The sequence below is a fragment of the Triturus cristatus genome, chromosome 6 (assembly GCF_964204655.1).
Source record: "Triturus cristatus chromosome 6, aTriCri1.1, whole genome shotgun sequence".
Taxonomy (NCBI): domain Eukaryota; kingdom Metazoa; phylum Chordata; class Amphibia; order Caudata; family Salamandridae; genus Triturus; species Triturus cristatus.
Window position 1 is genome coordinate 1697578480 of NC_140589.1, and position 24887 is coordinate 1697603366.

The 24887-nt window shown below is 42.2% G+C and overlaps 1 protein-coding gene across 2 annotated transcripts in view; it reads left to right on the forward strand.

Moving 5' to 3' along the window:
• The first annotated feature begins 2157 nt into the window (after positions 1 to 2157).
• KCNK2 (potassium two pore domain channel subfamily K member 2) overlaps positions 2158 to 24887 on the forward strand; it is a 463644-nt gene continuing 440914 nt past the window's right edge. Inside the window, exon 1 of one of the 2 annotated variants that reach the window (XM_085612921.1) lies at positions 2158 to 2617. In XM_085612921.1, coding sequence (XP_085469047.1) covers position 2617 — 1 coding nt within the window. In that variant the 5' untranslated portion in view covers positions 2158 to 2616. Of the gene's footprint in view, positions 2748 to 24887 lie in introns of both variants that reach the window. The other variant, XM_085612920.1, reaches the window with a different exon arrangement.

Consider the following 24887-nt stretch of genomic DNA (forward strand, 5'->3'; position numbering starts at 1 on the left):
TAGTATTGTCTGTGAACTGACATACTTGACAATTATTGCATTTGTAGTGTCCCTACACTTCTGGGATATTCCAAAGCGCTCTGAGTGTGTGTTCTTGGGGAGGTTCTTCCTGTGCTCTTACCACATCGCCCCTGATATATTTTTTGTGTTGAAAGGCAAAAGGTGGAGGCTGGTTGTTTGTTTCCTCTATCAGGCGCCAATGTCATTTGATGATTTGTTGTATTTTGATAGGAAATCGCAATTTGGGAAATCCAAACCCAAGGGTGCCTCTGGACTTAAAACCCCTCTGGAGGCACCCCGATATTCATAGTGTTCATGTAAGTGCACATATGCCCTGGGGGCATATGTCCGCTTTATGTCACATTAAAAAATTCATTTTTAAATGTCTTTTTTAATTTTGCACATGGTCACCATCAACTTTAAGTCAATAATAATTGCATTTCCTAAATGCCTAATTTGCAATTAGGAAATACTTTGAACATGTGCTTTAGGAATCGCACAAAGGTAATCCCTATTTGCGATTCCTAATTCGCAGTCACAATTTGCGATTTCTAACAGGTAGAAATTGTAAATTGGCACCAATTTCGGGCCTTTGTACATATGAAAAGACCATTTAGCATTTTTTAACAAGCTGAAATTGTGACGCGGCCCTTTGAGAAATGCCAAATGGCTGCGTATATCCAGCCCAGAGTGCCATGCGACTGGGATATAGTGTAACACCCAGCGCTTGATGGCAACATATATATCCTCTGGAACACAGCTTTGCTGAGCTGTAGTTATGGGTGAGAGAAATTCCATCTACAAGTGATAGGCTAAAACTTTTTGGGCATTGCACTGCACTACCGCATAATGCGGGTGTCAGAGACAACATTGTGAGGGTGTAAGAATCCCTTCCCATTCGGGCACCTCTTCCCACCTTGTGCTTCCACATCCAAGGGTACCTGTGGTAGTGAGGCACAACATCACTGTAGAGTAATTACAGATTATCTGGGAATTAGTACGGAAGACCCTTTTTCTCTCTCGTATCTTTAAGCTAGAAGACACTTGCTAGGGAGGGGGGTAGCACAAAGGTCTGCTACTTGAGTGATGGTGCACACCACCTTGCTTACAAGAGGTACAGAGAGGGCACAGGGTATTCTAGGCCACATGTATCAAATAAGCATTTTGTGATTGTGATTATCAAATAGTGATTTTTACTGAATTGCTATTTGGTAATCGCAAAATGCTGTGCATGTAAGGAATCACCAAAGATTTTGTGATTCCTTAATCTTACCAAATAGAAATTCAGTAAATAGCGAATCGCTCTTAAGTAATATTACTGTATTCGTTCCTATGGGCCAAAAGGCCCATAGGTGCAAATGGCTTTGCATTGGCTAATTTACAATTACCTAATTGGTAATCGCAAATTAGGTAATGCAAATTCCAGGGTGCCCGGGGGCCTAAGGCCCCCTGAGGCACCCCTCTCAAAAATAAATGTGTACATGTGCACTATATGGCACTTTGGAAAATGCTGTTTTGTGCATTTTTCAAAGTTTGCACATGGTTACCATCGACTTGAAGTTGATGGCAATTGCATTTTCCTAAATCCATGGTTTGCATTTGGAAAATGCTTCACATTTGTGCTAAGGGAATCACAATTTGCGATTCCCTTTTTGTACTCGCAATTTTAGGCAATACATTTTTTTGTGATTACCTAAAATTGCGACTACAGAGCTTTTCAGACATCACGAAAGACTATTTTGCATTCGCAAAGGGCCGTTTTGACCGAATCGCACCGTTTGCGAATGCAAAATCTTTCATACATGTGGCCCTCTGTGTAGAGAAGACAGCACAAAACTCTCTTCCTCCTTCTCCTGTGAGGCGCAAAACACCTGTGCCTCCGATAAGGGACAGACTGGCAAAATGTACATGTACCTCGAAGAACATTATGTGCCTTAGGATATTCCCAGAATAAAACCATCTTAAATCCGCGGGCCCGAACTGCCCCTCCGTTAGCTTGAGAAGCGTTGACAACCCCTCTTTCCTCGAGGAAGGGGTAGTTGCTTCTGATTGGATTATGCAACCACACCTTGTGCTTGGGAGATGCCAACCACGGGAGGTACCAGAGAGGCCGACGCCGGTTAATATGCACGCTTCTGTGCAAAGATGACAGGAAGTCCTCAAAGCGCAAATGAGCCAGGGGGCCTGGATGGTGGCCCAGCGCAGCATCCTCCTCTTTCCATCCCGAGGCTCCTACGAGATAAGGAGACCCCACCCCTCGCAGGAGGCCCCTTCTATTGCCGGGTGGCTGCTCGCAGCCCCTCGTGGCTCTGGCAGAAGAAGAACCCCGCCCCAGCACTGGGGAGGAGACACAAAGACCCCGAGTACCAGAGCCCCCCCAGGTCCCCGTGAACACGGCGCGCGGATCTCGCCTTCTGCTGCTGCACCTCTGCCGCTCCTTCCCGGAACGCTCTGACCCCCTCCGCTTCCCTCTCCACGTTTCCATCCCTCAGCCTGGCTCGTGCGAGCTCGCCCCTCCGCACTGGAGCACCCCGCCCAGCACTGGCAGCGAGCACCCTATCTTTGAAACATGCCTGCCTGTGAACGGAGGAGAGCCCAGTCCGCTTGGAAATAAGAAGTGAGTGATCTCGTGCGCTCCCGGGCTGCGTGGAGCGTTCTGTAAGGGACCCGCGGCTGGTTTCCTACCGAGGGGGAGCGCTGTGCGTGGATGACACGAGGAGCCTCGTTGTGCGCGGATGGCTACGACGGTATACTTTGCAATAGTGCTGTGGTTATTGTGGCTTTAATAGCACGTTGCCGATGTACGTCTAGGTTTGCATGTGTGCCGCAGGTGTGCGTAGGGCATACCTGCCCCCGGCTCTGTACTGCCCAGAGCTGAACGTATTGCAATGTATGATGGAACTGATACTTCTTACGTGTTCAGCAGGTGTAGTGGTTTTCTTGATCGGGATTCCATCGTTTACTTTGTTAGAAACATAGCTGAAGTGCATTGTTTGCACCTCACAAATAACGCAGGCGTTTTGAGGCCGTTCGTGTGCCACCTGCGAGGGCCCACTTCTGAGAAATGTAACTGTGCGCACCTGTCCGTGTGATTCTGAAGAACGCTCGTTTTGCGTGTGGATGTGAGATTAGAGTGGTTGCCTACTTCGTGCATGTCCTCGCGCATTGACATCGAGATTCCATTTATCTGGCGCTTATTATCTCCGACAAGGCATTGAATGCACTAGGCGCTGACTTCTTGGCGCAGCCGCTTATTTGTTCCTCCTGCAGATGGTACCGTGGGCTGCTGAGGGTGTGAGTGGAGGAAGGAAATGTGCTACTATACTTGTCAATTACACAAGAACAGGATCGATGCGGGCTCAGCTGACGTCTTTTTTGCTGTGTTAGGTACTTTGCAAATCCCAGCGGTACATTCCCTCCCCCACAGCGATGGGGATCAGTGGAGTTACCAAATCGAAGGCAATTGCTTCTTTCAGAGGCAGGGGTCGGGCATGTCACAGCGGGTATTCCCACAACCCCACCTATCTCTCAATGGCTTGGCATGAGGTGTGTATATATTTACTACCCCGGCGAGGTTCTAAATGCGATCTGCCAACGATTTTTATACTTTTGTAGGTGACCCTTGCAACACTACCCTTTTACAGTATTTATATTTTTGGTGTTTTTTTCTCAAGTACTGCGCCTTGTCCAGGTGAATGCATATGCAATTTGTGCTGTTATATATTCATTAAAATACCCGAAACACACAAATTCCATTTAGCAGCGAAATATTCTCTCCTGAGGTGCCAGACCGTGCAGAATGTCTGTCTACTCGGCTCTTCCGGCTGCAATCACACGTTCACAACAAACACTAAAGTAAAGACTGCTCGTCAGGGTGAGAGGGGGGGCTCCCCCTCCCTCCCCACGGGAATGTTATCCGATTCACCGCACATTCCACACACCTGCTGCACTGCTGTTTGACCCACTTCGCGTGGATGCAGCCGCAGCGCAAGCATCGCATCGCTTCTCGCACTGACACGAACCACACGGCGCGGGATTCATATCCTGCTATTTCAAAGGTTCAGACATGTCTGGGTTTAACCGGAAGCGCGCAGTATAGGGAAAAAGGTATATGTCCAGTTTTTAATCTAGCATTTTTAAACCAGTCTTTGCATGAACAGGAGTGATTAGCATTGAGACCTTACACATCAGATGTAGTGTTTGCCCTTTCTTTAGTAGAATACTTAAAGTACCTCACAGTCAGGTAAAAGTATTAAAATTCATATGAGTCATTTCTGATGCCAATAAGTATTGGTCGTGATTATTCATCCTACTCCACTTGCTGTCCAAAGCCCAGACGGCCTCAGTACCCTCTGCTGACCATGCCCCTCTGATTCCTCGTGCCCCTCTGGTGGCTAATCCATGGCCTCTCATTATTTGTGCCCATCTCCTTCGCCCCAAGCGCTCAACTCTTTCCATTACCTCCTCGTACGTCTTCCCGTCCCATTCCTTATCCATGAGCAGCTCACCTGCTCCACAGGAGGTATTGCCTAGCTAAGGTCAAAATACTTTCCCCCAATATGGCGCTGCCTACCCAGCATGCATAAAGGGGGAATCACGTCACTATGACAGCGTGAGAGTACCAAAGAAACTCAAAAGAAAGGAAAAAAACAAAAACAGTCTCCATAACCAGAAACCAGGGAGTAAGGGACGGGCCGAGGAATGATACGGGAAGGCCCGGACTCGGGGTAGTGAAGATTACAGCTGAGTAACCGGGCATTACCAGGAATCTTGTGGTCCTACCGGATGAGGCCATAGGGTCTTCCGGGTCAAAGGTTAAGTTTTTCTGCCGTCCAGCTTCCAAGTGCAAGGCAGTGGCAGAGGGGGTAAAACTACCAACCGGATAGCAATAACCACACCTCGTTATAAACCAGCAACCCACCAACCACTCGCTTGCAATAATAGAGTTAAGCGGCTGTGGTTTTCACTGGGCTTCAATATATCCAGAAGGAGAGGAAGAATATGAATGGTGTAGCAGTAGGACCCCTAGCTCTGTCCTGCTGGTGATCCCTTTGTTACCCCCGCGGAGATTCAGGAAATCAACAGGGATTCCCCACAGACTACTTCGAACGCGCAGGCAGTTGGGGGTATCTCTGCAGTCTTCCTGACCCCTGCAGAAGGTGAGACAGTTCCTGTCACCTACGCACCCCTATACACCAAGGTAATCCTTTCTATAGGAGGCGTGCAAGTACACCAGCCAAAATGGGGATCATGCTGATTCCCCATGTGCTGGGATGCTAGAATACACCAGAGTAGGTAATGTCAGTGGTTCCTGAAGACCCAGGGGTGTCCACCAGGTCAGCATGGCGGTGCTTGTACCACAGTGTTGATGTCTGCAGCGACCCACCATTGCCTCTAATTGAGGTCAGTTGCCACCAGCAGAATATGAGGAGGAATGGCAGGCTGCTAGAAGGGGATAGGCCTATATAGAGATGGTGCCTTCACTCAGGTTTATTAAGGGGTATACTGGCTTCATCAGCTGCATGGCTGCTTGCTTGATTTATTGATATCTGTAAGATGGGAGCTCACTGCTTCTTCCACTTTTCAAAGCTCACGCTGAGTTACGGTGTCCGTTTAAGCTGGATACTACAAACGCCTCCTCAAAGGCCATCAGCCATATTCATTCACCCTAAGGAAAAGTATCTTCTGAATGAAGAGAAACAATGGGCCTGTTTGACTGGTGAGTAGAGTGTGTAGCACACTTGTCAATCCTCTCAGGTTCACACAACCTCACAGTCCCACCACAGAGAGGGATGGCTGTCTGCTAAGAATATATTATGCTCCATCCCACTCACTGTGCCCAGTAACTCAGCACTGTCTTGCTGGCAGAACACCTATGCTCACACCCTCCTCCTTCTGTGCTTTTACCCAGACCTCCCACGAATAGGAACTACCTGCCTCTGGGTCTGAGTGCACCAACTTCCTAATGTCAAAAAAGTCTTCTCCAAGTAAGGCACAGAAAAAAAGCCAGCTAGACCACCGTCAACTGTCCAATGCCATCAGCAATCGGTCCATTGGGAAGTACAGAGTTTTGGGAAACCTCAATAGATGATGTCTTGATCAGCAGAGATCATGATGATTTAAAGGATTGAAAGTTAGGTTTGATGATATTCACAAGAAGAGTGTCTTAATAGTAGTTAGGATGTTTGAGTTGTTTTATCATTTTTGATAGGTCATCTCTGAAGATTATAGAGAAGTTACTCGCAAAGTTTCTACTTTGGATTAAAATGTGTCATAAAACCTGCCTCATTTAAATAGAAGTTACTTACTCTCTGACGCTCATTGTGCATTTCAGGGCCTGCAAGTCATTCAGGTTAGATTGCACAGTGCAGGTTGTATCAAATACCAAGCTCCTTTTTATGAGTTCGCCTTCCATTGGCCCACCGAACCCGTGGTGGTGGCTCGCCCACCCTGTCAGGACATTGGTGGTTGGACCGCCACTAGACCACTGTGTCCGCTGGGGACCCTGGATCCTGCGGTGGTGGCGCAGTGGCCAGGCAGAGCTATATGTGGGTGCTGCTGCTGCGGCACCGCCAAGCATATTACCAGGCACCTCACCTCCACCCTTTTCATGGCAGTGGGCCTGCAGTGGAAAGGATGGCAGTGAGGCAACTCAGGAGGCCCTTACAGGCCCCCCTGTCACATCTGGGCATGGGGGCACATGCAGGGGGATCACATGATGTGCCTCCCTGTATTTTAGCACCCCCAGTTCCTGCACAGGAATGAGTGCATGACATGGCGCATTACTTCCTGTGCAGGAACATGCTACGACCTCCCCTTGCCATGCCTGTTACAGCTCTGCTATGAATGAGCCATTGTGGGACAGCAGCAGCATGACTGCCCGACCTGCATTCAAGTCTGAAACCGGCGGGCTGTCTATTTTGGCTTTGGTGGTGTGGCAGCAGGGCCGTCGCATGGCTGCCCTGATTCCCCACCGCCAAAGTCACAATAAGGCCCGAAGTTAGGAATCGCAGATTCACACCAGTAATTGCATGCATGTGCTGTGCATTACAAGTTGTGTTCCCTGAATGAGGAATAAGACACTCTGAGCCTATGACAAATGGGAGCAGGGGGCTGTAGCAGGTGCAGGACAGGTGGTGGGATTGGCTAGGCTTCTAGGATCCTGGGAAGGGTTTGCACAGACAGAGCTGAGCATTCCATGCTTCACCATGTTGTAGGAAGGGGGCAGAGGAAGGCCCGGCTGCGTTTGTACCTGCAGCCACTGCCTGGACCTCATTTGATACTGCTCTCCTGACTAATAATCAGACCCTTAGTGGTCAACTAAAATGCCAAAAAGACAACAGGCCGGGAGAGGAATGTTAAGCTAAATGTTATAATGTTATGAGGTTAAGTTGCTTCAACTGTGTGTGGAGTGGAGCAGCGCAGCTCAGGGTAGGGAGTGTATGGGAAAGTGTGGGCTACCTAGCGCTCAACCCCAAGCAGGCAGAAACATGAATCAACGCAGACCAGGGCAAGGAGCAATAATGAGGAAAGTGAGCCACCATGGCTGTGGGGCCCCTGCTGGCTGATTTTAGGATGCTTTGGTGCAGTCTCATGCTCTGGATCACCCAGGACTCAGCTGTCAGATGATCGCAGGAGTTCCAGGAAGCCTGCATGAGACAGTCGCTTACCGGGGTAAGTCAGGTACAGGTGAACGTGGTGGTCCGGTGCTCCTGTGGTCATATAAAATGTTCATTCTGGGAAATTAATTCAAGCAATCTACTCATCACATTTATTTGCTTTTGTCAGTGATTTTTTATGAATGGTGCACAGGGTATTGAAACACCTATAAATAAACTCCGACACAATATCCATCAAAATGATAACTGCCCCTTTTTATACAGCACCAATCATTCAGTACAGCGCTTTAAGGAGTGATCCAAACTGGTCAGTTATTAGCAGTTTTGAGTCTTCCAATAACCAAGAAACGTCTAATTGAGCTTTTGCCAAGGTGTTGAAAATGAAATTCAAGAAGTGAGCATGAATATTAGAGCTGCCCCACAAAACAACCTACCAGGGCTGGTGAAGGAGCTGTACAGAGGTGATAGACATCCGAAATCATCCACGAAATTACCTCTCTACTAACAGGAAAAGAATACATGAAAACGACCCGGATCCTCTGGTAGAGCATGCCAACAAGCCAGAGAGGATGCATATGGTGAAATTTTTTGATGTTTTTTAAATAGAGCTGCTAGACCAGGACAGTACACAAATATGGTACCTGCAGTAGAGCAGGGACTAGTCATTTCACTTGGTTCAAAGTTTGAGCCATGAGATCTACTGAAACGTCCATGTGTATCCTTTAACGATACGTAATCACTAGTGTGATGCAATCAAAAGCTATTAATTCATATAGGAATAACAATCACCCAGAAGTTCCCCTTCTCTAGGCAGAGTACCCCAGGGTCCCAGGCTCTGCCCTTGATATCTAACCTCTTTGTGGAACCCCCTTGAATCCATTCTCACCAACAATGTCAAGATACTACTATTCAACACTTTTACCTTAGAAGCACTTCAAACAATTTTTCTTTTCTGAATACAGACTTCAAGTTACTAAACAAATTGTAACATACAGAATCCCACAAGTAATTGCTACACTTGTTATAATGAGCAAAATACAGTTATGCAAAGTATTCTTGTAACCCAGTACACTGATTTAATTTTTACAATGATACATATTTTTGACGCTGAAAGATCATTTGATTGAGTCTGCTCGGGTTAGGTATATATGGTTCTGGTGAAATTCATATTCTGGAAACTTTTGTTAGCAGCAGTATTCTGTCACCTCCTAAGCAGCTAAGAACCAAGTATATTGGTAATGGACAATTATTCCATTAACTTTTTGCCATGTACACAGTGCCATTTATGGAACAGAATAGATGTAATGTCAATTTGGGTAGATTCTGTTAAGAGAATATATCTTAAAAAATATTATTATACACCTGTAATATTTTATAAGTTCCTGTGAGTACTTAGGCCATGATTACAAGTTGGACAGTTAATTCCATCCTGTAAAATTTTAGTTTATTTTAACTAATCAATAATTATCAGATGAGTTAAATGTCGCAACATTCATTAAATGTTGGCAGGTCAAACCTGCTGAAAATGAACAGGGGCTATGTATATGGTATTTACCGTATCATGCAGATTTCGGTGTGTTAAATACTAAAATCCACCTGTTATTCGCCAATAACTCATATTAGGTGCTATTTATCACACCCGATAAATAACAAACCCCAGGGTATCGTTATTTTTCTGATACAATAGATACCACCTTTACTTGTTATCAGGCCTTTAGACTGAAGCAAACCATAGGAATAACAATGACCTGCTTTTGGGTGTGTTTTAAACTACATCATGAATAAGGAGCTTACAGAATATATATTTCTCAATTGTGAACAACAGGAGATGCATAACAAGAGGCAGTCTCAGACTTCAAATCATATCAGAATTTAGAGGATTGGTTCTATGTTTCATGCACAATAAAAGTCTTTTTGAGCCTATTCAAAAAGAGATATCTGGGGACAATATATCAACTTATTTTTAGCAATCATACCTGTGTAAAACTATAGGAAATATAGCTATATTTGCAAAATGGAAAAACCAACGGATAGTACTTAAGAGATTGTTGACAATTCAGACACATGTTTACTATTATCGCACAGCATTGTTATTCAACATACAACTGGAAATGCAGTACTTTGTGTTATTTTAATTATATTATAGTCTGGAGAGAATGGCAACTTTTGGAGAGAGCCTTTCTTTTCAGATGTTTAGATGAACATAGCAGGGAATAATTATAAACTATTTCTAGGAACATATGCGTAGGAAGACAGCTGTTCTAGACTAGTGGGAATGGAGAGAACATTCTATGAAAGTTGTTTTTGGAAAGATAATATTGATTTGTCTCAAGGCTGTACAGTGGAATGAGATGAAATCTGAAGATGCATGGAAGCATAGAATAATAATTTAATGACATAAGCATATAGGTATAACAGAGTATTTTACTAATATAAAATGGAGGATATAACATTTTTATAGGTGCAATGCTGACATTAATTTTGAAACTTGTGTCAGCAACACTTGACAGTTAAGTTTATCGAATAGGTTCCAATTTAGCTAAGAAAAAAGTGTATACACCAACTGTTTCAATTACATTCAGGGTAAAACTGTTTTTGTGTCTTGGCGTCAGAAAATTATGTTCTTAAGTTTCCGTATGACATTGAATTATACAAATAAATAAACACATACGTATTAATGTCATTGTCTAGGATCTTCCCTTCCAGAGTGCTAATCCCTAGGTAGGCTTGTTGATGGGCAAAGGATCCAGAATGGTCTATCAGTTGATTGATTATCTGTGGTGGCTGACTTCCCAGTGATCTATTCTTTAAAGTAGAACAGAAAGGTTACAGAGAAGAGAAATACCCTTTCCACTAGACAGAGACTTTTGTTGTCTTTGATATCACAAAATAGATATAAAGCAACCTTTTATCTCCCACAATAAATCACTGAGAACTTAAGACCTATTGTATCAAGGTAAAATGGGAATTTATGCAATTTTATGGAATGATCAAGACTGTAATCCTGGTGAAGTGAGGCATATACTGTTACTAAATGCCAAGCTGGATCTACTACACTAAGTAACAGTTAAATTAAGAAAAGAATTGTTGTTCTTTTTTATACTTGACTAAACTTTCCTTCCTGAACTGTGGAGGACAGTTTTATAAGTCGGACCCAGGGGTAGTGGAATTCAGTGCAAGCATTCCAAATAGTCAAGGGCGAATAGTTGATTCAGAAAGATGAGGGTAAGCTCCTGATAACTAAAAGGGAACTTTTTCTCAGCCAAATGCCTAGGTACACACAGGAGGAGCAGCACAAACATTGGCATTAACTTGTCTAGTGATACGTAAAGATTTTGTCACATGAAAACCAGCCTGTTTGATTTGCAAGAGTGAATGTCCAGTCAAATCCATACACAAGGATTCCAGGAAATATTTTTAGCATTTCTCAGTAGTAAAAATATACAGCTCCAAAGCATAGAAACCTATTGGAACCATGTAAAATGATGTGTAGTAGCATTCTAGGAAACCTACAACCTACCAGATGTTTTCACATCATTTCTCTGCTTTCAGCTTTTTCCATTTCTAATAAACTCAGAGTGGGTCTATTTTTTGGCATTCTTGATCCGTTTGCCTCCTGAGACTACAGCTTCATCTTGCTGGCTTGCTGGTGAGAGGACAACGTTTAGAAACTAGGATTGAGGTGCCATTCTAGAAATGTAAGGGGAATACATGGTGCTGTTCTCATGTTGCCACAAAATATGGCAGAATATTATGGTGTGTGCTATTTCAGTTGATCTGCCATCGGGCATCTAAATCATGAGACTGCCTTCGTTTATGATCTTTATCATTTAGAGCGGAAATATTTTATCAATTACTTACTTAGGGCCTGATTCACAAATGTAACTTAAAAGTTTGAGTAAGTTTACTACTTTCTTGTATTCACAAACTCCAAGCGTAAGTTTGTACAAAAAAAAGCAGTAAGTCCAGCACTACACATGACCAACCACTGAAAGTGGAACACCTCTCTATAGAAAATATTTAAGGTAGGGTCTTAAAATAAAACCCCAAAGGAAATAATATAAATTAAAATAAATTACATTGTCTAAAATAGTTAAAAATATAAATAAATATTAATTATAGTAAAAAATATATCAAATAGTACATATTCCAATAACATATTTTGAATTTAAAAAATAATGTGGCAATAAATTTGATAAAAAAGTGAATTGAATATAATTAATTCTATACATTATTTAATCATTGTTAATGCACATTAAATTAGGTTATCTTTTTCTTTAGGTAGTAATGAATATTTAAATTTATAGTTCCTTTTTAAAAGCTTTTCCTATACTTCACCAAAGGGAGACTCTTCAGTCAACATGGAGTTCTCAGCATGATAAAGTACAGGGAAAATAAGGAAGTTTCTCTAACAAGAAAAAAATACTAAAAATATTTTTATGTCAAATAATAAAGTAAGTTAATGTTATATGTTTACTTTAAATGTAGAATGAAAAAACTGCTACAACACTATTAATGCTACAACATTATTACATTATTTTTTAATGGAAATATATCATATTAAATTAAAATAATTTTTCTAAAGATTATATTTTAAAAAATAATTTCCACCTAAAGAATTATTTTTAATGTGAATTAATAAATATTGCAAGTGATGTATAGAATGAAGTAACATTGATTATTATTTTTCAATAAAACTGAATAACAAATGTTAATAACATCAAGGGGTCGATTCCGATCCTGGATTTTTTTTCCCATACGACTCGTATCCGTATTTTTTTACTTACGAATCGTACAAGTCCCGTACAAACGGCGAAGTACGATTCGTACGGGAAAAATACATACGAATCGCCTCGGGAAAAGTCTACGAGACGTCCCCGGACAGTTTTACATACAAATCGTAAAACTGAAGTCCGAGCGCGCAAGTATGATCCGTACCGCCCGTCCGAAAACACAAGCGCATGGAAAAGGCTCCGTACGGAGCGAACTTTGTACGAGCCCTACCCCGAGTACACTTGTGCCCGGGGTTCGAGTCGTACGGCCCCCCCAGCCTCCCACCCCTCCTGCGTTCGTCCACACCGTACCCCCCACCCCCATATGTTCGGCCCGTACCCCCCCCCTGTATATACGGGCCGTACCCCCCACCCCCCGTATGTACGGACCGTACCCCCCACCCCATATGTACGGCCCGTACCCCCCACCCTGTATTTAGGACCGTACCCCCACCCTCGTATGTATGGCCCGTACCCCCACCCCCGTATGTACGCACCGTACCCCAGGCGTACCCCCCACCCACGTATGTATGCACCGTACCCCAGGCGTACCCCAATCCTCGCATATGTACGGACCGTACATATGTGGGTGGGGGTACGCCTGGGGTACGGTGGGTACATACGGGGGTGGGGGGTACGCCTGGGGTACGGTGCGTACATACGCGGGTGGGGGGTACGCCTGGGGTACGGTGCGTACATACGCGGGTGGGGGGTACAGTCTGTACATACGGGCGTGGGGGGTACGGTCCATACATATGGGGGACGTGGGGGGTACGGGCCGTACATACGGGGCGTGGGGGGTACGGGCCGTACATATGCAATGTTGGGGTACGCACCGTACATGATGACGTACGATGTGGGTGATGGCGTGTACGTCGCATAGCGGGCCCCCTTTTCCTCGTGCATCGCAGCGTACTTAGCTTTTCCGGCACTTTTTGGCTCCCGTACAAATATTGCCATGTGGAGTGCTGTAGGTACGAATCGTACTTGCTGGTCCGTAAAACGCTGCCTGACTCCGTGCGGACGTCGCGTACGCGCTGTCCAGGATCGGAATTGTATGTATTTTTTAGCCGTACGGTGTTTTTTACGATTCGTACGGAAATGGTATTTCTGTACGAATCGTACTTGCTGGTTTGTACGGTTGAATTCCCGGGTACGAGTCATACGGAGAAAACGCTCCGTATGACAATTTGTACCCGGGTTTTACAGGATCGGAATCGGCACCTTATTGTTGCATTATTATTTAAATTCAAATTAGTTTATTAATGGGTACATATACATATGCAAAACTATTTTATAATTAAATAATAAGTAACAATTTTAAATAATTACATTTAACACTATTTTCTAGGAGGTTTTATGTGAAGTCTCTGCCTGCATTTTTTCCGGTTGGAGGGTGTTGGCCATTGTAGTGCTGGACTTACTATTGTTTTTTCTTAGCAGTAACGTACACTTGGAGCCTGTGAACATTGAAAAGTAGTAAGCCTTCTCAAAAGTGTACATTTACTCAAAAGTGTAAGCTACGTTATGTCATGTTATTCTTAAAATATTTTATGTTATGTGTATTTGTATGTTTATGTTAAGCAAGCGAAACCCAAGGATAATAAGGAGCCAGGGGTACATATATTTATAAAGGAACAGGGGTCCCTTACACAAAGCATACAAACAATGGAATGTATGCCTATGAGGCCTATGTATGTTATCCAAATGGTTTATTCATATATATTTATTATGCACACTAAAAGAACTATGGTGTGGGAAAAGCAAACAAAAAAGAACCAAATTAGACTTGAAAGCTCAGGCATATGAGTGTGACAAATGAAACACAATGGTTATAGTCACCATCCATGAGTACCAATGTTCATCTGTATAGTAATGGAAAATGTAACAATTGAGTCTAGGTAATAGAGTCAGTGACTTTTTGATCCTTTGTGAAATAATAGGATCATCAGCAGAACATACAGATTTATACCTGAGAAAGGGTTACGACATTTGTAACCCAGTACTAACTGAAAAGAAAAGGAAGGAAAGGGGGAGATGGGAAAGGGAAGAGTTAGTTGGCAATAATTAAAGTGGTATGGTGCAGAACTCGCTTCCAGAAAAGGAATGGTTGAAAATGAGTATCTAGGGCCAGACGCACATGGGACCCAGATATACGGAGAAAAAACCAAAAAGCAAAAGAGCTACCTAGGGAAAATTGGGAGAGGACCCATATTCATGTGCAAAGATGTACACAATGCGAAAGTGTTTGCCTGTACGAAATGAAAGAACAGGGTAAGGACCCTTGTGGTATTTATATCAGGCGTACCAGTGTCATTGGTGTGATTCAATAGGCTAAGCATACTGTGCAGCCACTTAACCCATAAGTCGTGAGTAATATCAATGTGGGCAAAAACAGGTCTCTAATCCGTGTGTGCGGAGGAAGTAGTGGTGAGGCAGAGACCCTGTTGGTAGAGATGCAGCTGATAGGGACTTATGCTGCAAGGAATAGTAAGGAGCAGGACGTACAGAGTGAATTGAGCATGTGGCAGAAAGCTGGAAGAGCTGTGGAATATGTGACATGCCACGAGGGGAGTGCAGAATATCAGAACTGGCATTACAGAGTCAAGAGTGAAGCAGAGGCTAGAGGAGGTTGGGGTCCATGACTGCTTGGGAAGAATTTCGAAGGTGCAGAGTGAAGCTGAGCAGAGACCACTAAAGTTAAATAAATTGGAAAAAAGTGTTAGACCGAGCATCTAAAGTGAATGGAAATTGGGGGTGACTAGTATAATACTGCTAACCTTGAAATAAAATTCTGGGCAAAATCAATTTGGTAGAGAAATTTGAGGAGTGCAAGCCCAGATGGGAGCATATGATAGCGACGCTGCAATGAAAGATTTGTAAGGGTAGAGCATTAGCCACAATGTGGACAAGGAGATACGAGGTCAGGGAACGTGGGGGCACTTACCAGCAAAAGCATGCACTGAAGACTGCAGTGATAGTGGCGGGGCACACATGGACCATTATGAGCAGGATAAGCTCGAGTGAAAACAGGCAGTGTGAGTGCTTAATGTGCTAGCATAAATACTGGCTGTGCTGACCGTACCTGGGTTTAAAAACACAGGCTAAAGCTGGCAGCCATCTTAAGTGAGTGAAAAACAGGTCTGGCAATGGGGAGAGTGGAAAGAAAGGAGGGTCAATCATGGGTCAGACAAAATTATAATAAATGCATCCAATTTTGCAACAATCATTTACTGACTCAATACAGTGCTTTGATGGCCGTAATTAATCATAAATCTCAATCAACATGAGAAAAAAAAGAAATAAAAATAACCAGGATTAAGGAAAAGACGCAGAGAGTAACTGGTAAAATTTACATTAGACATGTCAGATGATAAAGTTAAAAAGTAAGAATTCCACTGGTAATAGCTCAAATTGTCAGAGTTATTCCGATGGGCAACAAGGAAACAGGGGTTACAGTCCAAGGTTAAAGCTTAGTTCAAAAATACATGGAACTTTTTGGTTTGTTCAGAGGAGTAAGGTCCAATCCTCTGTACGATTGATGTCGGTATGTAGGCTGTTGACACGCAGAATCCACTTGAGTTCCTCTTTGTTGAGCACAGTTGAGATGTCAGTACCTCTGGGTGAGGGCTTGATCACAGTAATGACTTGCCAACGAAGGTTGTTTTCAGTGTGTCCCATTTCTGTAAAGTGGTTGACCAGCAGGGCATTGGCAACTTTGCATCGCAGGCGATTTCTGTGTTGGCGAACCTGTACATGAATTTGTTCTCTGTAGTTTGGCCAATGTATACTTGATTATAAGGACATGTAATGTCGTAAGTGACATTTGTAGTGTTGCAGTTGAAAAATTGTTGTAAGGTAAATCTGACATTCCCATGCACAAATGCCTTAGATTCAATTGTAAATTGAGTAACACTATGGTTACCACATTTTGGGTGCCCCAAAATGGGGTTACTACCCAAAGGTCAGGGACTGTATGGCCTGTTTTCTAGGGGGTATGCTGCCCTAACAAGATGGTCTTTTATGCTCTTGCTTTTGTGGAATGTGAAGAGTGGGCATGAGTTCTCCTGCATTGAGTACTGGCAAATGTTTAAGAATGCATTTTTTGAGTTAGTTGTAAATCAGGGAAAACGTGGTAACACATACCAGTCGATCACTGTTCTTTTTGTTCTTGGGGCTTAACAATACGTCCCTTGGGCAGTACCACACTCTTTTCAAGGAGTATCTGACTAGTTTGTGTGGATATCCTCTAGCTAGCAGTTTGCTGGACAAGGTCTTGGCCTCTTGGAAGAAGTCCTGTTTGAGAAGGCAATTTCTTCTGATCTAAAGGAATTGGGAGTAGGGTAGGGAATGCCCTCGAGTTGTGGCTAGTGTAGGAAAGAAGAGTGTTTCTTTCAGTGTGTTGGTGAAATAGCTTGCTCTCAGAGGTCTTTAACATAAGGCCCAATAAGGCGATCTCTGATCTGCTTTGTACCAGTGCGAATTTGAGTCTCCTGCAGTTTGTGCTAAGCCAATTGCGGAACCCAATAAGAGTGTCTATCGAGCCTTGCCAGATCAGGAAGATGTCATCTATGTAGCGCTTCCAGATGAAGATATTGCTATGGAACTGGTTGGTGTTAGACAAAATAGTATTGGACTCAAGGGCATCCATAAATAGTATGGCTAAAGTGGGGGCAAAACGGCCCCCATGGATGTACCTTTGATCTGTTGGTAGTAGTGGTTATCAAACTAAAAGAAGTTTCCAGTCAAACATAGGGTCAGGAACTCTAGAATAAAGGAAGCTGGGACTGAGTGTGGACAGTTCTTATGTTCTACAATTATTTTAATCACATTCATACCGTCCACATGGTGAATATTCATGTAAAGTGACTCTATGTCCATAGTGCACAAGAAAGAGGTGTTAGGATCAAAATGGAGGTGTTCAACCTGGTTGATCATATCTATGCTATCTCCTACATAGCAGTGTGTGTATTGTGTACAAATTCCTTGATAAAGAAGTCAGTGTAGCGACCAATTGGCTCATAAATAGAGCCATAGCCTGATATAATGGGTCATCCTGGGGCGATTCTTTATTTGTGTGTACTTTGGGCAGAGTATAGCTGACTGGCATCCTGGAGAATATAGTATTCAGAAACAAAAATTCATGTTGGTTCAGAAATCCATCTCTCTTTTCCTTTTCAATAATATAAAAAAAGTGTTTGGATGTAATTGGCCAATCTGTATTGAGTCACAAGTAGTGGTCAGTGTTAGCTAACTGGCTAGTAATTTCTGATTTGTACGGGTCTATGCCCTTGACAACAATTCCACCGGCCTTATCTGCAGGTTTTATTATTAGGGATTGATTGAGTTTAAGGATTGTGAGAGCATGTTTCCTCTGTACTGGAAGATTGTAGGGAATTAGGTTGTGCTTGTGTTCCAAGTTAGACATCTCCTTGAGAACGAGTCTTTCAAAAGTGTGTATCTATGGTTGAAGGGAATTGTTGGGTGGAGAGAAGGTAGATAGAGGGTGGAAACTGGTGTTGGAAATGCTAGGAGACGTTGTCAACTCTAGTACCCTAGATTGAATTGTTAAATTGTCTATTACTGTACACATGAGCATTGGTACTCACAGATGGTGACTATAACCTTTGAGTTTCATTTGTCACACTCATATGCCAGAACAATCAAGTCTTATTTGACTCTTTCTTGTTTGCTTTCCCCACACTATTATTGTTTAATCATATATATTAAATATTTAGAATAATATATTTGGATGACATACACAGGCATCATTGTATCCCTAAGTACATTCCACTGTTTATATGCTTTGTGTAAGGGGCCCTTGTTCCTTTATAAAATGGCTATTTGTATAGCACATAAATCACCTGCGGGCTATGCTTGCAGTGAAGCAGGAGCTGTATGATCCTAGCCAGGGCTGGTGCTAAGTGAAGAACCAGGTCTTAATTTTCTTGAGGAATTCAAGAACTGAGGAGGAGGATCTGATGTACAGGGGTAGGTATTTGTAGGCTTTAGGAGCAAAGAAGGAGTAGGTATGACCGCCACATCTGCTGAGTTGGTTGTTGATTATTATTCCAAGGTTCTGTGCGAGGGTTGGTGGGAGAGTTCAGCAGGCCACAAGTTACCTTTTATCAATCAGGCCCTCAGTGTCCGATGCCTGATTGATGTCCAAATGAGGTTTGTTGAACTTAAACTGCTCAATTGTTGAGTAAAATCCAATGTGATTTCATACATACACTTACTGGCTTTATAACAATTTCAAACCCTTACATTTATGTAGAGAGATTCTTCCAATATCCAATTAATGACATATTACCTTTTCTTTCACTCTACCAAGAACACTTTCTTATTAAGTTTGTCTTATCGGTTCTTGTAGTAGAGATGTCCTTGAAGAAATCATTCAATAAGAACTATATTTCATTTGCCCTGTCATCTCATAATTTTAGTGCTCCTGTTGGAGGAACTGAAAGTACCCCACCTTCACAGGCTAAAACTGTGTGAAAGTAGGGAGTGAAAGCTTTGTTTGGAAGTGTCTGGAAAGCAGGACAGAATAGCTATATTGGCTGCATGAACTGTTTTAAAGTAATGACTTAATGTCCAGAATAGTAGCACTTTCTATGCTCTGGACATGCACATCTTTATAACCAGAAGTCACAGTGCTACGCTGTGTATGTTGCTTAATCTAACACCATAATTATGCAACCTTATGTTGACTGATATAGGATTAAGGTTAAAAGAGTAATGAGCTACACCTTTTAAGTGCAGGGTATATACATTTACCTATGTGTAAAACCATACCCTGAGTATGCACCCTGCCATATAAACCAGAGGAGAGACATAGCCACCCCCTTTTCTTTAATCACACAGCACCAAAGGTCTTTTTGGGGGAAATGGTGCCACATAAAGTAGCAGAAAACCTGTCGGGAAGGGAGGTGGGAAGGAAGGTAGAGCTTTTCTGGACTGTTATAGGATTAGGATGGTGGCCCCTCTGGTGGACTTGTGAGAACTAGCAGATGACTCTTCCTAACCCTGTCTGCTCCACAAGTGGAAGAACCAACATGAACTGCTTCAAGCTGTTAATGATGCATTCGTGAGGTATAGGATTTAGACTAAAGGTGAGGAAGTCCACTCGTCACAAAGGAGTCATTGATATATCACAGTCACAATATCTCTCTGCTCCCAGTTTCTTCTTTCTGATTACCTATATGTTTGCTCTATGATAAGTCCAGAAGAATGTCTGCCACCTGGCTCTTTGGGTTTATTTGTGGTAAGTTGATGAGTGGTATGTGGTAAAAAGTAGCAGAAGATGAAGGACAAAATAAACAAATCATATACGCTGCTCTTTTGTTAATTTGTTTGTAATTTAGAAGAAAGTTCTACTCCATCAAACTTTTCAGACTATTTCCCATGGAAACTCCATGGAGCCCCATTTTGAAAAGAATCAGGTTAGAAAAGGTTTGCGTCATAATGGTAATGTTATTTCATATGCCACACGTTCACTGCTGTGTATGCTAGTGCAAAGGTATTTTCATTTGTGTAGCCATGTTTTAATCTTCATTTTAGTTTTGTTGATACAATTAACATCACTTACCTGAATCTGGTTGGTGACTGAAATTAAGGGGTGACCTAATAGCATTGTGATCCAAGGAAATTGTTTGCTTGCACTTTGAAAAATGCAAGGCAAACACTCCTTACAATACATTTGTTGCTTAAGCATAGGAATCTCTTTTTTATTTTCTGTCTATAGGGGTGTTGTTTTTACTGTACATGACTTTAATATTGGCATTTTTACATACTGTTTCTTGTGTTCCATTTTTACTTTTCTCTTATCAGCATTCAGATTTTGATCACTGGGCCTATCCATGTCATTTTCTAGCCAAATCTGAGGCATTTTGGGACTAACAAATGTCGATTGTCTAGACACTGTCGTCCACCCTAACTCTATAAAATGGATACAGCTGGGTGGATGTGCAGCAGATGAGTAGAGCAGATGAACTTCTGGCACACCTAAGCGAAGCCTGTCTGCACCCGTTCACACTGAGCCGATACCCAGAGCTCACCATGCTGCCTCTTACTTATACGCTAACATCGCGATGAGTAGGGACAGGATTTGTTTTACTAAATGAAAACTACTTGCTTAGAGAACCCAAATTTAGATTTAGATGTTGTTACATTAAACAAACTAAAAGCCAAAAATGTGATGACATTTTCATCTATTACCATTTAAGTTAACTACAGAACATTTGATAAAGGGAAACTAAGTTAACAACCCAATCTTAGATGTATGCCATGCTCTGTAATGTTCTTTCCGCTCTATCGTATGGATCCAAAATATTTCCTTCATTGATCAACATAAATTACATATCTTAATTATTACAGAAACTTGGCTTACGCCACCCTGCAATCTGCTTTCAGATGAAATGATTCTGCCTGGCTTTAAAATTATACAAGTCAATTGTATCAACAAATGAGGGGGTGGCATCATCATTATCGTTCTAGAAAAATTACAAACCAGGCAAATAAAAATGCTTCGCATCCAAAAATGTGACAACGTGGACTTTCAGATTACTTTCAAGGAAATTCAAATAGTGGTCATTCTAATTTATTTACCTCCTCAAACCTGTGCTGAGACATTTGATCTTCAAAGTAATTAATTGAGCCATGTCTGTCACCATCATTTTATTAGGTGCTTTGAACCTCAGGTTAGAAAGCCCTAGCAGCCAGGCCCAAATGAGAGATACTAGACAGTTTTATTTACCAATTAGTTAGAGAGAGACCCCTTAATTTAATGAAGGCATTATTTTAAATTATAAAATAAATGCAGGAGTTCTTATGCAGCACAAACAACTGTTGCCTCCTCTCCTGAACTCTGAAAAGCTTTCTTATTTTTTCTAGGCAAATTAGGATCATGTGGAATTCTACTGAAGCAGAAGTCATTCCTAGACTGGTCCTTATTGATTTAAGAGTTCTGCCTCTTCCTTCTGATTGTATTTTTGATGAATATCACCCAATCTCGGAATGTCAATTGCTAGAATTCATTTTGAGAATCCGACCCTCTGGCTCACACCTATCCAGCTATGTTTATGCACGCAGTGCTCCCACTCTTAGTCTTGCTTTATTAACAATTTTAAGAACTCATTTAAGACTTGTCTAGTGCTACCGTTGTGGAAATAACTTGTGTGTAAACCACTGCTAAAGAAACCGTTCTGGATCCTACTAAATTGAACATTTTTGGTCTATTTCTTTACTTAAATTCACCGCCAAATTGATAGAAATTAATGTTTTTCACCAGCTATCAGAATTGTTTTAGTCTAGTAATATACTTGACCCCTTTCAGGGAAGGCTCTGCCAAAACAGGAGTAGGGAGTTGGTGGTGATATTGTCAATAGAAGATCTATGCAGGCATTTTGACACAGAGGGTCTGGTAGACTGGAAAGGTACCTTCAAGCATTGTCAACTATCCGACTAATCAGCCGCAGACAGTGGTGGTCCCTCTGTTTTCATCTGACTTTAAAACCATCTACTGTGGAGTCCCTCAGGGATCTATTCTGTCTAGACTGCTTTTTAATATCTATATGAGACCTTAGGCTCAACTGCTCCATCAGACGGGGGCTAAATTCTAAATGTATGCAGATGATGCTCGCCTCAAGCTAAATCCCCTTCAGCAACTGCTGTTGTTCGAAATTTGGGGATTTTTACTCTGACTCTGATCTTAGTCTTCCAGCACATTTCCTATAAAGCTAAACTGTGTTTTTTCACATCAGAACTACAAGGAAATTGTTGTCAGTTATAGATCCTACTTTAACGATCCCTTTAACCAAGGCCTTGATTCAATCTCGCATTGACTACAAACATGCATGCTATCTTGTTGGCTGCTCCAAAAAATGATTTTAAAGATCAAACTGATTTAAAATGCCACTGCTAAACTAGCTTGTGGCCTAAAGAAATATGAAGCTACTTCATCAACTGTACTGGCTTCTGCTATACAAAGACATTATTTTTAAGTCTGTGGTGAATGTCCATAAAGTGATGTATACTAATGCATCTGAATTTCTAGCAAATAAGTTTACTTTCTATAAAACCATTAGGCACTTGCACCCAGAAGAAAAAAAAACTTCTACAAATCCTGAAATGCGTACAATTACTTGTGGCGATTGATCATTTTCTGTTGCTGCGGCAAAAGTTTAGAACTCTCTTCTTTCCATTTGGCATCTGACAACTTCCCTTCTTCAATTTAGGATCACTGACAGCTTCTAAGTTACCTTGAACTGTTAATTTATTTCAGCTGGCATTAAACTTCAATGTTCGTATACCTGTAGTTTTTATTAGCCCCAATAAACTGTAGTAATCATGCTCTTTTCATAAAGCAAATACAAATATAAATGCAATTCTGGCGCTGGTCATGCTATATCTACCATTTCTGCTTTTTCCACATCCCTTCTAATCTCCAGAAGCAATTTGTGAAAAGAAGGGGGATGATTTAGTTACCTTAAACTCTTCACCTCATGTTCCTCCTCCATTGCTTCCTTCACAGCCTTCACTAATCCTCACACAACAGCCTCCCTCCCTTTAACATAACTCTTCTACCAAGTGCCCTTTCACAATACCTTTATACATAAAGCAGCAAAGATCTTCCAATTCTGCCTCCTCCACTCTCTTCATCACCATCTCTTTTCTACAGTTTCCAACCTGTTGAATACGCCATCATTTCTGACAGCTGTACAGTGTTAGTTACCATTGCCTTCAGCATACTACATCTGCCACTTCTTGAAAGAATTCAAAGAAAATATAGCATATTGGTATTATACTCTACTGCCCTCTTCCTTCACTATGTACTAATGGTTTCACTTTCCCCAGATTGTCTTTCTCTCCTAATCACTCCACCCATAACCCTCCCTCTCTCTTCAGCACCCTTCGCTAATCCTCTTCCATTTCACATTGTTGCCTTCATACCCACTGACACGCAATGTCACTGTCTCTCATGGTAACAACCCTTACTAGCTAGCCCTATTGCTGTCCTGAACCCAGCCTCCCTCACTGCCAAGTGGTGAAGGATCACGGTGGATTCATGGCACAGTAGCACTATCAAGGGCAGGTTAGAAGTGGAGAGTTAGGGCTGCTAAGGCAGGGCTTATTGAAGACAACAAGCACTGCATAGATAACATGGTGCCAGCTAGTGTGAGTGGTGGAAAGTATGTATTCAAAGACAGTCACAGGGCTCGCCTTCTAAAGGACATAGAGAAAGACGTGCGTGTTTGGAGTGGGTGTTATACCGCGGAAATTTCAAACATCATCAGCTGCCACTGCAAATCAGTGACCTGCAGGATGCACACAGATTCCTCCATTTTATTGGGTTTGTCTATAAAGTTTAGCAAAGGGATGGTCTGAAAACGCTTCTTCCTAACACAACACTGCCTCAAAAGCAACTTTCACATGCTGCTAAATGTGAGTGAAAGAGCACTTTTCTGTGTTTATTTCAAACAAAGTTTTGGAAACACCATACCACTAATTTAAAAGCTTTTCTTGATTTTCTTTTTGAAATTAAAAAAAAACGTTTTGCTGTATGTCTGCATCATGCTGATGTATACCTGCACCAAACAGCAAAATACATTGGCATGTTGAGCCATGACGGCGGTTTCTGCCAATGCACTATAAATGTTGTCTGCTGGGGGTTATTTATAAATTTGAAGGACGGTCCCTCCGCAATGGGGATGGAGTAATTTATTCTGTCGCCCAGGCGGAATGACGGGCCATCCTCAAAATAATAAATCAGGCCCTTAAGATTCTTCTGATCAGTCCAACTATTAATAGTATGTTGTACCCCTTCAAGACAATGCTGCCAAGGTGCAAAGACTTCTTTTATCAGCAACTATTCTCTGTCATTAATAGTATAGTTGTGCTCCACCTGAGGAGGTAATTAAGTACTGTACACCAGAGAATGCCTATTACTAGGATGGCATTGAGGAAGTAGTACTAGGATGGCACAGGCGGACGCCTCAGTCCCTGTGAAAAAAGTGACCCTAAAATCGGTGTTGTAACACAGGGTTATTGCATAGATTCTATTAGGATTTTGAAATGCTTCCTCCTGTTTGGATCTGAGTCATTCAAAACATTCTTCTTGGTTCATTTAGTGATGGGAAGAACCAGAAGTGAAAAGATCTTAAATAGAATGCCTGTTTAATTTGGTGAAACCATGGAATTATTGCACTTTCTTAACTCAGTGAGGAGTAGGTATTAGAAATTTGGGGACTGATTTATTTTTTGGTGGACAGCCCATCCTCTATTGCCTTGATGGAGGTGCCACCCACCAAATTCTGAAGTGTGCACCCACACAGTGGACATGTCAAGCATTGACAGGAACTGCCATCAATGATTTTCCTACTAATGCATTGTAACTTTATTGGACGGCTCCATCAAACACGATGGAGCCGTACATCGAAGTAACAAGTGGGATTTTCTTTCTGAAATAAAAAGAAAACAATGCCCCCCTTGCCATAGG